At 37.5% G+C, this 14,855-nt stretch overlaps 1 protein-coding gene across 7 annotated transcripts in view; it reads left to right on the plus strand.

Moving 5' to 3' along the window:
- Positions 1-14,855, plus strand: part of LOC122564109 (elastin-like) — a 286,762-nt gene that overhangs the window by 149,184 nt on the left and 122,723 nt on the right. For all 7 annotated transcript variants that reach the window (XM_043718676.1, XM_043718680.1, XM_043718675.1 and 4 more), the window contains exons 16-20: positions 129-167; positions 1,119-1,169; positions 3,733-3,768; positions 6,530-6,571; positions 10,720-10,803. In XM_043718676.1, the coding sequence (XP_043574611.1) occupies positions 129-167; positions 1,119-1,169; positions 3,733-3,768; positions 6,530-6,571; positions 10,720-10,803 (252 nt within the window). The remainder of the gene's footprint in view (positions 1-128; positions 168-1,118; positions 1,170-3,732; positions 3,769-6,529; positions 6,572-10,719; positions 10,804-14,855) is intronic.

Below are 14,855 nucleotides of genomic sequence, written 5' to 3' on the forward strand. Positions count from 1 at the left end.
TAAAGATTATTATACAGTAACATCTGGAATGACAGATTCCTGATGATTTGCATAAAAATTACTAATTATCCACTTTGTATGTAGCAGGTCTTTGCACTGCCATAATTTATCTATCCTTCTCATTGCAGATGGAATTGCAGCAGCAGCTAAAGCTGCTAAATATGGAGGTAGGTTTTACTATTATCTTTTTATGAAAGCATTAACTGATTTTTTTTAAGCATTGAATATTCGTTGGAATAATGTATTGACAGGTATAGAAGGTGATTAATTAAATGTATTATTTAGTATAGAATATTACTATTGGGAAGTCTCACTTAACCATATGCTAACAGCACTGAAGCGATACAGGAAGAAAAAATATATTGTGCAATTTAGCTTTAAAGAAGTTGCTGCCTTGACAAGAAATTGAATAACATACATTCTCAGAACGTACAGCGTCAGGATTACCTGTCAGACCTTTATTTCAAGGGCCTTGACCAGAATAAAACAACAAGAAAATTTCTTGACATGAAGAAAAACAATGTTTCCAATTCTAAACTTGGATCAAGGTTAAATGTTGCTGCTCCTGTGAATAAGTTTCTGATTAAAACCTATATAAGGAAAGGATGGAATCAATAGAGTCTGCAAGCAAGAAACTGAGTAAAGACATGAGGCAACAGAGGCAGTAATAGTCATAAATTGCTCAACATTCTTTCTTAAATTGCTCTGCTCATCCTTTTTCCACAATGAAATCTTTTGTTATTTAATCTCACCTGACCTCCAGCCTATCACACAAAACCTTCATTTTTGTTCTTCCTCTCCCCTCACCATCATCCAACTCAAAATCTTGCTTAAAATGTTTCTATCTCTCCTTTGTTCTGGTTAAAACTTATGTTAATCTGAAATGTTAACTATTTTTTGCTCCAGAAATGCTGTCTGACCTGAGCATTTCCAGCTTTTCTTTAGTTCTGTTTCAGATTTCCAGCATCTATGATATTTTGCTTTTGTAAGGCACAAATCACATCACTTCATGAGATGAGATGTTGCCAAAGAGAATGTCTTCTATGATCAAAACTGTGTTCTTCTGTTTGGGGTTATATGGCATCTAATGATAGTGCTTTCCTGTTCTATCATTCCAGGAGGTGTACCAGGTCAAGTTCCAGTTGGTGGACGTGGATACATTCCAGGAGGTGGTGCAGCACATTCAATTTCTTAGGAGTAACATTTTTAGATTAATTTAAATAAGTTAAATAAGTAATTTTTACTATTTTTAATTTTGCAATGTGTTCTATTAGAAATTTTAGTTTTATAATTGTCCTTTTTCACCTTTTATTAATCAATGGACTTGTTGGCTACTCTCCTCATTCTGTCTCCTAACATTGCTATGGGTCACTGTGCCCAGAGTGTAGGAGAATTGTGACATCATGGGGCTCCAGAACCAAGATGGTACCAATATTAGCAGCCATTGTAGTCATCTGAGCTGTTGTTTGGAAACTGCAATAAGAGGCCCCTTCATGTTGCACAGCATGGTCATATTTATGGAACAGATTGGTTGGTTAAAATTGGAAAATATTGTCTCAGTTCTGTAAATGTAACCTTAATAGATGCAGCATTATGAGCAAACATGTCAATTTGCCCAGCGTGCCACCATTTTTCCCAATCAGCCATCTTTCCTCAGCTTGGACCTCAAAGGCAATATTTAAATTTAGCATAAATAGCTGGCATTTAATTTCCCACTCTGGCAATTTGGTACTGTAATATCTTATCCAGCTGCTCGAGCAATGGTATAATTCTTCTGGGCTTGTGTAGGTCTGGCTACCATTTGGAGTTAACTTCTCATATAATTATGCTAACAAAATAGGTGGTTCATTATTTTTCAGACAATCAATAAGAATTCCCCTTTCTTTGGGAAAATTGGTATTTTGTGCTAAGTGATTTTTCTGATGATATTGTAAACTGTGTGTGAGCATATTGTTTAGAATTTTCAATGATACCATTTAATGAAGAACAGGGAGTTGTCTTTATTCAACCAGCAAAACCAAAGAAAGAAACTACTGATTCACCTTTTGTTTCTGTGGATCTTTCTCAATGCAAATTGACTTCCCCCATTGATTCAATCATTTCAATTTATGATTTTTTTGCAATCATTTCAAAAATGTGAGTTATGCATGTCAATTTCTAAGGTTGTCATAAGAATGAAAGAAATAAGAGCAGGGAAAGACTGTATAGCCCATCCACCATGCAGCCCATTCAGTATCAATATGGCTATCTTTGACTTCAACTCCAATTCCCCTTCTCCTTTCTATGTCCCTTTATCCCTGAGAAACCAAGAATGTGTTTGTCTCATCCTTAAGCATATTAAACAGTGGAGGATTTGAAAATGTTATTCCCTCCTTATTTAGATTATAATGGAATCAACATAATTGGAGTTAGAATGTTGATAAATGGTTGAAACTAAATGAGTTCATAGTTTTAACAACTATAAATAATCAAACCTCAAACTCTATGGCCACATACATAGTTTGTGTCTGTAATTATTCAGGATTACTTCGGATTTGGTAGGAAGGTTTGCTGAAATATCTATTTGGGAGCCTTTGAACCTTAGTTTAGCAAGCTTCTTAGTGCTCCAAAATCTAACAGGATCTATTTTGTGTGACAGTTTTCTCTCTTGGTTCTGTTCTTTTTGAATGCACTAGCTTTAATGACATAAAACAGAACATGAAATGATTAGACTATTGTCATAGGGAGTCATAGAGATGTACAGCACAGAAACAGACCCTTCGGTCCAACTCGTCCATGCTGACCAGATCTCCCAACCCAATCTAGTCCCACCTGCCAGCACCTGGTCCATATCCCTCCAAACCTTTCGACTCATATACCCTTCCAAATGCCTTTTAAATGTTGCAATTGTACTAGCCTCCATCACTTCCTCTGGCAGTTCATTCCACATGCATACCACCCTCTGCATGAAAACGTTGCCCCTTAGGTTTCTTTTATATCTTTCCCCTCTCACCCTAAACTATGCTCTCTAGTTCTGGACTTCCCCCAACCCAGGCAAAAGACTTTGTCTATTTATCCTATCCTTGCCCCTCATGATTTTATAAACCTCTATAAGGTTACCCCTCAGCCTCTGACGCTCCAGGGAAAACAGCCCCAGCCTATTCAACCTCTCCCTATAGGTCAAATTCTCCAACCCTGGCAATATCCTTGTAAATCTTTTCTGAACCCTTTCAAGTTTCACAACATCTTTCCGATAGGAAGAACAGAATTGCACGCAATATTCCAACAGTGGTCTAACCAATGTCCTGTAAAGCAGCAACATGACCTCCCAACTCCTGTACTCAATACTCTGACCAATAAAGGAAAGCATGCCAATGTAATTAAGGTAAATTGCAAATGCTGTAAGGAAAAGATTGTCATGGGCAAATAGCATTATTTTCTTCTTTGTTTTCTTTCTGATCTTAAAGGTTACTATACTTAAGTTAATAAGCATAATGTTTCCATCAAATAAATGGCCCTGCAGGCCAATCTTAAAATTTGTTCCAGTAGTCATGAAAAAAATTATTTATTTTTTGCAAAAAAATTGTTGCTTCTTAATGCAATCTGCAAGCTGTCCAAATTGGGAAGCTTGAGTATTTAAGAAATAGAATTTAACTCAAGTTAAGTCTTAGTTCATCATAATGAAACTCTTTGTTCTATTCTGCATATTACTGCTATTGGCTGTATTATAAATATTATAGTCTTCTGTTACAGATGGATATGCAGCTGCTAAAGCTGCAAAATATGGAGGTATGTTTTGCGAAGCTTGTAATTTGTGAAAGTATAAAATAATTTGATATTTCATGCTTACTAATTACACTAGGAAAATCATCTCGCATATTAATTGTATTTTAGTCATACTTAATTGTACACGGGTGGTGAGAAGTAACTGGGGAATCATTTTGTTTCTTTAAAAAGGTATATTTATGAAGGTCATGTCTGATATTACTCTATCTCTGAGCTAAAAAAAAAAGTCCAGTTTCAAGTCCTACCTGAGTCAAAACTGTTTCATTACATATCTGAACAGATTTTAAATAAAAGGAATAGCCTGAAGCCATGGTTTTGGATGAAGAGGTACATACTTGATGAGTATCCTTATAAATTAATGCTTACATGCATAGGCATTTAAGTATAGTTTGAATAACATAAAAGCAATATAAGTATAGACAATATGTTAGGGGTGTGTGTGTGTGTAGAACCACTCTAAGCGATCACAGATGCAGAAGGTAAGCCAAGAAAACTAGAATTTGCAACAGTCTTCAGCCAGAAGTGCCGAGTGAATGGTATGCAAGGTTAGCAAAGGTTATGGATTGACCTCTTGACTTGAAATAAATATTGAAGAAAGAGTAAAACATACAAATTAAATGGGTGGATGCAAGTCAGCAATTGGTGTAAGTTTTATGAAAAGAAATGTACCATGATGCTCATCTTCTAGAACCTCTAATGGGTCCTGGAAGATGAGCATCTCACAATATAGCTCATTTATAGAAATGTGCAAGAAGACCCAAGGGGCTCTCTTCTGGTGCAATAGTAGTTTCCCTACTCCTGGGCCAAGAGGCCTGCGTTCAAGTCCCACCCATTCCAGAGAGAAAAAAAAACAGACCCAAGTATAAATCTGCTGAACTGTCTGTCCCAGGCTGGGACAAGCCAATGTATGCTATGAGTAGTGGCTCTATTTCGGTGTTTGACAATAAATGATGTTCATTTCAAAGTCAGGTTTCCTGAGTTATTACAGTTTCTAAAAGAAGAGTTCATTTATGGCAGTGTGATTACTTAATACCATTATAAAGACATAATTCAGGAAAATCAAAGTAATATGTTGGAAAATATGTACTTTTGAGAGAATGAGAGTGATCAATAACATTCAGTAGAAATATTCACTTGTTAACTATAACACATTAACGAAAAGCAAAACACCATGGAAGATAAAAAAACTGAATAAAATTGAAACTGAAGGAAAAGGTACACAATAGGAACATAAACGGTCAATGAGAAGTTAATTAAAGGGACTATGAATAGTGAAAAAATAAGTCAGCAAAACAATTAGCAAAGCAAAGGAGAGCTACAAAATTAAGTTATTAAGGAATTTTTTGAAAGACATTTTTCAGACACACAACTGACAATCAGGAGAGCATAACATAAATTGACACCAAAATGATATAAAAATTGAATAATTATTTCAGTTCAGCATTTACAAGAGTGATTGAGTGCATAATCTCCTAAGAAATTATTTTAGGAACATGAGGTTGAAAACAAACTGACCAAATTCAGAAAGGTAGATTGTATATCCTGCATGCAAACAGAAACTAGGGAAGCAATAGCAGCGGTTCTACTAAATATATATGAAAATTCATTAGTAAGGTGAATGGTATCAGAGAGCTAATGAACAGCTAAAGTATATATTTATTTAAAAGGAGATATAATGCTTCAAAGTTATTATGAACCTGTTACTAACACCAGTAGTGGGAAGATAATGAAAAATTTCTGAAATGTACAATGGAACAAAATTAAGATACAATAGGTTATTAAAAAACAGTCAGAAGATTTCAAAAACAAAGATCATTTTTGACTAACCTTACTCAATTATTGAAGTATCAAAGAGTAGATGGAGGGAATGCAGTAGATGTAATATATTTGGATTTTCAAAATGCTTTTAATATGTAACTGCATTAGAAATTTGTAAATGAATTCAGAAAATTTGAGTCAAGCACAAATATGGGATAGCAAGCTGCTACAGTATGTTTGTAAATGGAGTGCATCACAAACAGAGCACCTGCTCCAATTAGGATACATATCTAATATAAATATTACAGGCTTGCATTAAGAGGAACAAAATACACATGACATTGAGATCCCTGCTGGTTACAATCAGAAATCATTATAAATGAGTAGAAAGGATAACATTGTACAGCAGGGGCATGTAACTGGTCCAGACAGGCCAGAAGATACCCTAGGCTTGCTTGGAGCATTGCCACTTACTCTACTGGAGTGGGCAGACCTGAATGCTGACTGGAAAATTCTGTAGTAGGTCCCTAATAAATCTGCTGCATGAAGGCAAATAGCGCTGTTATCTTTTGCCCTCATCCTGCCTCTCAAAAATGGCCCTGAGGTGTGGTAGAGTCAGGGACATCATCAGATAGGGCAACTAACAAACTAGAGTACCAGCCATCTCTGATTCTGGCCCACATGCATTTCCATAGTTTCTTATTCTAACATGATTTGCATGACTGCAACTCATCTAAAAATTGGCTATATATTTGCCTCATTAGCAAAGATAATTTCTGCTAATTAAGTTCACAAAATGAAATCTCTGAACTTTTGGCCAGATTTCATAAGCTGCCGAGCAGCGGTACTGCAGTATTTATGAAATACCTTTATAGCAATTGAAAGCAGCGTTTTAAGTCTTGCAACAGATAACCTTAGTGATACTGTAATGTCTCTCATTTATAATAAATTCTCCTGAGTTTATTTGAGATCTATTGATTATAACTCTCCCGATTTGGCATTCTAGGTGGTGTACCAGGACTAGGTCCAGGAGGTAGAGTTGGTCCAGGTAATTTGATCTTGCAGTATTAATACTTTAGGTTTATTGAGATGAATTGAGTGAAGATTTATTGTTACAGGTTTTGTAATACAGTCTGTTTACACATATTGTGTTTCCATTTATATAATTGTTGCAGTTACAGAGTGAAAGCAGCCAGTTGCCCAAGTCTTCACCTCTGTGCTCTTGCAGCGCAGTGTATGAACAAAATACAGGACTACTGTGATACCCTGAAGGCAGCTGTCACCATAAGCCTCAGGGTCAATGATAGCTACCTGAACTTCAGTGGCCAACACGTTAATTGCTATCGTTGACATTGGAGCTTGAAGGGAAGTTTCCAAATGAGGCTACTTTGTGGGCAGCACAATTATACTTATGCGATTTGGACCATTTTTTTAATCTTAATGGTCTGTGCTTAGCCATTAGGGGAAATGGAGCTGCGTTCCTTAATCCTCTATGGCACTGTTGGTTAGGTCATGTTAGGTTGCTCAGTGCATTGAATATTTCTTGGTTAAAGCCTTCATTCATGGGATGAGGGGGTTGCTGTCTACACCAGCATTTATTGCACATCCCTAATTGCCTAGAGAGTGATTGCTGTGAATCTGGAGTCACATGTAAGCTAAACCAGATGAAGATGGAAGGTTTCCTTCCCTGAAGGACATTATTGAACCAGAACAACAATAGTTTCACAGACGTCAATGGATTCTTTATTCCAGATTCTTCTTCTTAAATTCAAATTCACCAATTGCCATGGGTCCCCAGAACACTCGCTGAGTTTTTGGATTAATAGTCTTGTATTAATACCACTAGAACATTGCCTTCCCTGTGCCTCAGAATCAACATTCTCGCCCACTGCAACAAATCTAGCATGCAATCTTGCTGGCAAGCTGGCATCTATAGCATTCTATTCATCACATCCAGGTTTTCTTTACTTGTGGAGAAAGTGAGGACTGCAGATGCTGGAGATCAGAGCTGAAAATATGTTGCTGGAAAAGCACAGCAGGTCAGGCAGCATCCAAGGAACAGGAGAATCGACGTTTCCGGCATAAACCCTTCTTCAGGAAGAAGGGCTTATGCCCGAAACGTCGATTCTCCTGTTCCTTGGATGCTGCCTGACCTGCTGCGCGTTTCTTTACTTGTGACCAATAATTTTTCCAACCTGAATTTCTATTTACAATCCTATGTTAATTCAATCCTACATGAAAATCCTATATTACTCAATCCAAAGTATCACATTAGTCCTATATTTACAATCCTACATCAAGTTGGTTCAACTACCACTTGGAGGTCTCCTCTCTCATGATGATTTTATGAAAAAACCTTTTTCTTTCGGAGAGTCAGTAGAATCTTTCTCTGTTAAAGTGAATAATTTCTGTTTGAAGCTTAGGTTTTGTTTTAGATAAGCCTTGATCCTGAGGTGATAAAAGATCTCTCGATAGTCATTTGGCAATACTGACCTTGAAAATTGCTGAAAAAGACTTTTTGTTGAAGCTTTTCATGTTGAATCATCAGGCCAATTTCAAAGATACCAATAAAGGAAATATGACATTTATGCATGTGAGAGAGGTGTGCTAATTAATTGGCAGTTGACTTTACTATTCATGTTGCCATGAAAAATGCAGCAGTTAATGATGATTTACTGTTAACTGCCAGAGTTTGTTTATATTTCAAAGCAGACAAGTTAATACTGGTCATAACATTGCCCTGAGAAAGAACCAGTGAATAGCTGTGATCTAGTTTGTTGATTTGAAACAGGTGCAGTGCATTCTTTCTGTCTCCAAACAATAGGGCTTTGAAGAGCCCTCATCACATAGTGGTCATGTTTGGATTGGGTGGCCTGAGTTGTTTATAAAAGTAGGTTAATTCACAGAGCCCTTTTTTTTATTTAACTTATGTATCTTTCGAGAATCTGTAAGTGTGCCATAGTATGAGCCCCAAATGATAGTTCTGAATTAGTTTTCAGTGCAATTCTTCACATATTCCTACATTCCTATGTCCTACTTACCTGGCATTACAATGGCATTGAAATTCATATACTGCACAACGTTACTCATTTTGTGATAGGCAGAGTGCATTTTTTGGCTTGACAGCAGCATTCTGTCAGTGCCAAATACCACCGGTGTTGATACTGCATGGTAGCAGCATGAAACAATTAGCTTCAGGGTGAAAGAGAGCAAAGCCAACATGCAGAATAACCAGACCAGAGATTTTCTCATTATGTACCATCTAAATTCATGAAAGGGAAGATGACAGGAAGCAGGGAACTACAAGCTAGTTGGCTTAACATCTATCATAGAGAAACAATTTAGAAGCTATTATTAAAGATATATCAGGGCACTTGGATAATTTTAAGGTATGCAAAGGTAAGTCAACGTGGTTTTATGGAGTTGAAGTCATATTCAAACAAATGATTGGAGTTCTTTGAGAAGATAGCATGTACTGTGGAAGACAGTGAACTGAGAAATTCACTGTACTTAGATTTCCAAAAGGCATTTGGTAAGATGCTACAGTAAGGATTACTGTAGAAAATAAAATTTCATGGTGTAGAAGTAACAGATTTGCTGGCTAACAAGAAGCAGAAAGTAAGTGTAAATGAGTCTTTTTTCAAATTGGCAATATATTGCAAGTGATAAGGCACAAGAATTGGGGCTGGGACCTCAGCTGTTGAAAACTATGCAAATGCTTTAAATGAAGAGACAGAAGTTATGATTACCAGATTTGCTGGTGCCACAAGGTAGGCAGGAAAGTAAGCTATGGAAAGAACACAGAACGTAAGAAAAGGTATTGATAGTTTAGGCGAATGCGAAAAGATGTGGAAATTACAGAGGCACTGGCCACCATCTGCCAAATCTTATTAGACATGAAAATGGTGTAATAAGATGGTGATTTGTAAATATCACAAAAAAAACTTAAATATGTTAAAAATGTGTTAACAAAAGCCATGCAACTACAGTCCAACCCTGTAGTGGGAAAACAATAATCCAGGACGATAGATGCTGGGGCAAATGCAAATTAATGAAAATAAAGAAACAGAAATTTGTTAAATCCAAATAGTATTAAACTAGCTTGAGGGTTTTTTTTTAAAGATGGAAGGGATGATTGTGAAGGCTAATGAAGTTGATGTTTCATGAAGTTGCAAAAGTATTTGATAAAATGCCAAAATGGACTTGCCAGAAAATTTGCAGATTTGTAATATGATACAGTGCTACCATTAATGCAAAATAGCTGAATGGTAGGTTTTTTTTTAGACTGGAGAAATGTATATAGTGGAGATCCCCCAGATCATTGGTTTTCTTTACATTTATTAAGGATCTATAGATGGGCATATAGTACACAATTCCAACATTTTCAGGTGTCAAAACTTGAAGTCTTTTGAACTGGGAGTAGGATTGTGATAGACTTCAGGCTGTGCGATGACTAATGGATTGGGTGTGCTCAATTAGATGGAATATGCAGAGAAGTGTGGTGTGATACCTTTTGGTAGGAAGGATGATGATCAATATAAATCAGTAAACTTAAAAGAGCATAAATTGATGTAGAGAGCAGAGTAGATTTAGAAAGTGGTTAAAAATGCACACAGGAGCTGGTGCTTATAAATAAATGGGAGCACAAGGAAGTCATGATAAATAAAAGCAAATGGCGACCGGATGCTGGAAATTTGAAGTCATAAAGAATCTTTATGAACATTTTTACTTCAAATACTCATATGTTTTATAAAGAGGTCCTGAGGAACAGAATGCAGTAGGTCAGGAGCTGGTTAGTGGGATTGAGCATGATGCAAAAGAGTGCTGTTACATCCACAGCATGGGTACTATGAGTTCTAAAGAAATTGAATGAATGGATTATTTTGATGTAGAAAGAATGTTAAGTTCTTAAGTATTAATCAAGATCATGGTCAAGAAGTAAGAACATAACCATCTGGGAAAAGCTATCCAAACAATGAATAAACTTTCTTGCCCATTAAAGATCATTTCTACGAATTAATTCAAGGAATTTAACCTATATGAACTTCTGATTAAGCTCCACTGTTAGATTGCAAATGAAAGTAGCAACTCAAGTATCATGACGGGCAGTCTTTGTAATTCCACAGTGTGTTGGTAACAAGAGTATGATCTTCTGTCTCATAATGATGATTGCACCCTTCTGTCCTGGCTTTCTAGGAGGCTTTCCATGGCGAGGAGCAGGAGCTCTGCCATGGCGTGCACCTGGTGGCTTTGTCGGAGCTGTTCCAGGAGGGGTTCCAGGTAATTTGATCTCTTAAGAATAATATTTAGATTATTTGAAATGAATTAAATGGAAACTGCAAGATTAGTTGTTAGTTTTCCAATCAAATTGTTCGCATTCTGATATAGTATAAGTAGAGAGTGTGGTGCTGGGAAAGGACAGCTGGTCCTGTAGCATCCGAGGAACAGGAGAATCAATGTTTCGGGCATAAGCCCTCCTGATGAAGAGCTTATGCTCGAAACATTGATTTTCCTGCTCCTCAGATACTGCCTGACTGGTTGTTCCTTTCCGGTACCGTACTCTCGAGTCTGATCTCCAGCATCTGCAGTCCTCACTTTCTCCTATATAGCATAAGTGTAATCTTCCACTTTAATCAAAACTACAGACATAGTACAAATTCCATTTAAGTTCACTGAACCCAACCACATCAAAGCAAGGAGGAGTGATTTGTTGGACCACTTCTATTTCTCATCAAAACCTGTTCTCCGTAAACTCACCTGAAAATAGTGTCACATATACACTGAATTTTAAAAAAATTTAAAAAATTTATTGGATGTCGAAGCTCTTGCCTAAGATATCCATATGTTATAAATGAATAGGAAATTTAGCTTGACCAAGCATCACCAATTCTGTCGACCTCCACTGCCTTTGATTAATCACCTCCTTATCTGATATCAAGTATTACATAAGTAAATATTCTCTAAGTTACAGAGTCATAAAGATGTACAGTACGGAAACAGACCCTTCAGTCCAACTCATCCATGTCGACCACATATCCCAACCTAATCTAGTCACATTTTCCAGCACCCGGCCCAAACCCTTCCTATTCATATACCCATCCAGATGCCTTTTAAACGTTGCAATCATACTAGCCTCCACCACTTCCTCTGGCAGCTCATTCCATACACGCACCAACCTCTGCGTGAAAACATTGCCCCAAGGTCTCTTTTTTAAAATTTTTCCCCTCTCACCCTAAACCTATGCCCACTAGTTCTGGACTCCCCAACCCAGGGAAAAGACTTTGTCTATTTGTCCTATCCATGCCCTTCATGATTTTATAAACGTCGATAAGGTCACCTCTCAGCCTCCGAGCTCCAGGGAAAACAGCTCCAGCCTATTCAATCTCTCCCTATGGCTCAAATTCTCCAACCCTGGCAACACCCTTGTAAATCTTTTCTGAACCCTTTCAAGTTTCACAACATCTTTCCGATAGGAAGGAGACCAGAATTGCACGCAATATTCCAACAGTGGCCTAACCAATGTCCTGTACAGCCACAACATGACCTCCCAGCTCCTATACTCCATACTCTGACCAATAAAAGAAAGATACCAAACGCCTTCTTCACTATCCTATCTACCTGTGACTCTACTTTCAATGAGCTATGAACCTGCCCTAAGACCTTACCATTAAGTGTATAAGTCCTGCTAAGATTTGCTTTCCCAAAATAAGATCAGGAAAGTATAAGTGTATTGCATCTAAGTAATCTCCTGAAATAACTGATCATGGTTTTCCTGCTGTACTAGGAGACCAAGATTGAATCATAAACTTCAAAGCATGAAACGTTCAGTTAAGTCATCAAAAGTTAGAAGCTCCAGCTTCCACCATGCCAATTTCCAGTTTAACAGATGTTGGTATTGATTAGATTACATTACAGTGTGGAAACAGGCCCTTCGGCCCAACAAGTCCACACCGACCCGCCGAAGCGAAACCCACCCATACCCCTACATTTACCCGTTACCTAACACTACGGGCAATTTAGCATGGCCAATTCACCTGACCCTGCACATCTTTGTGACTGTGGGAGGAAACCGGAGCACCCGGAGGAAACCCACGCAGACACGGGGAGAACGTGCAAACTCCACACAGTCAGTCGCCTGAGGCGGGAAGTGAACCCGGGTCTCAGGCGCTGTGAGGCAGCAGTGCTAACCACTGTGCCACCGTGCCGCCCACTGGTGCAGAGTAACCCAAGCTTGAGGGTGACAACTAAATTTGTGTTTGAATAATTTGACTGTAATGTATTGGGCACAATTTCTGTGGATTCATAAAACCTAGGAATAAAGCAATTAAGAAGCACTTCATGCAAATTGTTATTGTGGAAGTGACCTAATTTTAATACCCAGAGGGAAAGAAAAACAGTAATACTTGGAAATGATGTACTGGTCATCCACTTTTGGGGTATATAGGACAAGTCAGGTTTGCTTTGAACTGTGATGCCAACAGCATGCATTCAATTCCTGCACCAGCTGAGGTTACCATGAAGGGCTCTTCTTCTCAACTTCTCCCCCTTGTCTGAGACATAGTGACCCTCAGGTCAGAGAACAGCCCTATGCACAAGTAAGAGATCTTACCTGTTTTTATGCATTTAATAAATTGTCTTTCTAATAAGTTCATCCAAGAATTGCAGTAGGAGTTAAAATTATTGTCGTTATTCAACAAACAAATATCCATCTCACAAAATACTTTACTTCATACAGGGAATAAGATTTTTCACTAATTATATGGTTCAGACTCTAAGGGCATTCAAAGCCCATCATTGCCTGACAATTTTCACTTTCTTCTGGCATTTTCTACAATGCTCACTTAAATTATGGTTTTCTATTTGAAAATAATTTTCTTAGTTCTCTACCTTCACCCTTAAGCACCCATGCGCTGCTGCAATATTATATCCAAACAGTCAATTGAGGAAGAATAGTATCAGAACCAAATTTTTATAAATATGTATTCACAGAGTTTCATATTACAATCCCTCCTTATCCAACACCATTGCTTTATTCTGGGCTGAATTTTAGTGAGTTTCATGACAGACTTCTCTTCATGAGTCCTAGTATGTTTTCTCACATAATTTTGTACAGTTCACCTCACTAGCTATGCACATGCCTCTATAGTACCATTCTCACGCCATCATCTGCTCAACAATGGTGGAGATTCATTCAGTTTTGTCTGCCTTGTTGCACCAGATGTCATATTCTTTTATGCAGAAGGTGGTGTTCTTCCTGCTCAATGTACTCATCTTCCTCCTCAGAAGATGCTACTGCTCTCCCACCTCTTGTCCAAATTAGAATTATAAAGGGTTTTGTGGCTTATGTGGCACACTCCATATGTACCGTATTACAATGTCTCCCTTCTTTCGTTACCACTCTGGCCAATCTGAGCATTGCAATCTCATCTAAAATAGGTCTATTATCTGCTCTAGAATAGCCCAAAAGTAGCTATGCAATATTAACAGTTGGATTCAGTTATGTAATAATGGTGTCATCACCCATGTTTGCAAAAGATAGCCCTTATCATTCAGTAACTATATTTGTAAGGCATCCATCCCTTGAAACAAAGCAAGAAAATTTGCAAGAATGATCCTTAGTCTTCAGGGGTTGTACGATGGGAGAGATTATGCAAATTATGCCTTTTTTGCTTTGGAATTTAAAAGGTGATCTGATTGAAGTCTTCAAGATATTAACAGAAAAATACAGGGCAGATAAAGATAAATAATCCCCACTGGTTCTGGATTCTATAATAAAGTGGCAAAGGCTGAGAACTGAGGCCAGACTATTCAGGAGAGATGTAGGGAAGTGGTTCTGTACACAAAGGATGAATAATTCCACAAATGGCAGAGAACCCTGGCTAAGTTATTAATTTTAAATCTGAAATAGATCCATTTTTGTTAAGCAAAGGTATTAAGGGATATGCGTGAAGACAGGGATATAGAGTTAGGCTACAGATCAACTGAGATCTAAGTGAATCATTGTACAGGCTCAAGGGGTGTAAAGGCCTATTCTTGTTCCTATGTTGAGAGTTTGTGAAACTCTGCTCCCTATAAATAGTGAAGGAAGCGTCATCAATTTTTTTTTAAGGCAGCACTTTTAGGATTCTCGATTAACAAGGTACTTAAAGAGTATTGATGATAGGTAGGAAAATAGACTTCGGATTAGTTGTGATAATATTGAATGGCAGAGCAGACTGAATGGTCTGAATGGCTTGATCTTGTAAATTCATATGTTAATATGTATGTTTCTGCTACACAAGTAATCTTTACTTGCCGTGGAAATATTGCCGGAGTGTGTTTGAAGAAGTCAT

The sequence above is a fragment of the Chiloscyllium plagiosum genome, chromosome 28, assembly GCF_004010195.1.
Source record: "Chiloscyllium plagiosum isolate BGI_BamShark_2017 chromosome 28, ASM401019v2, whole genome shotgun sequence".
NCBI lineage: Eukaryota > Metazoa > Chordata > Chondrichthyes > Orectolobiformes > Hemiscylliidae > Chiloscyllium > Chiloscyllium plagiosum.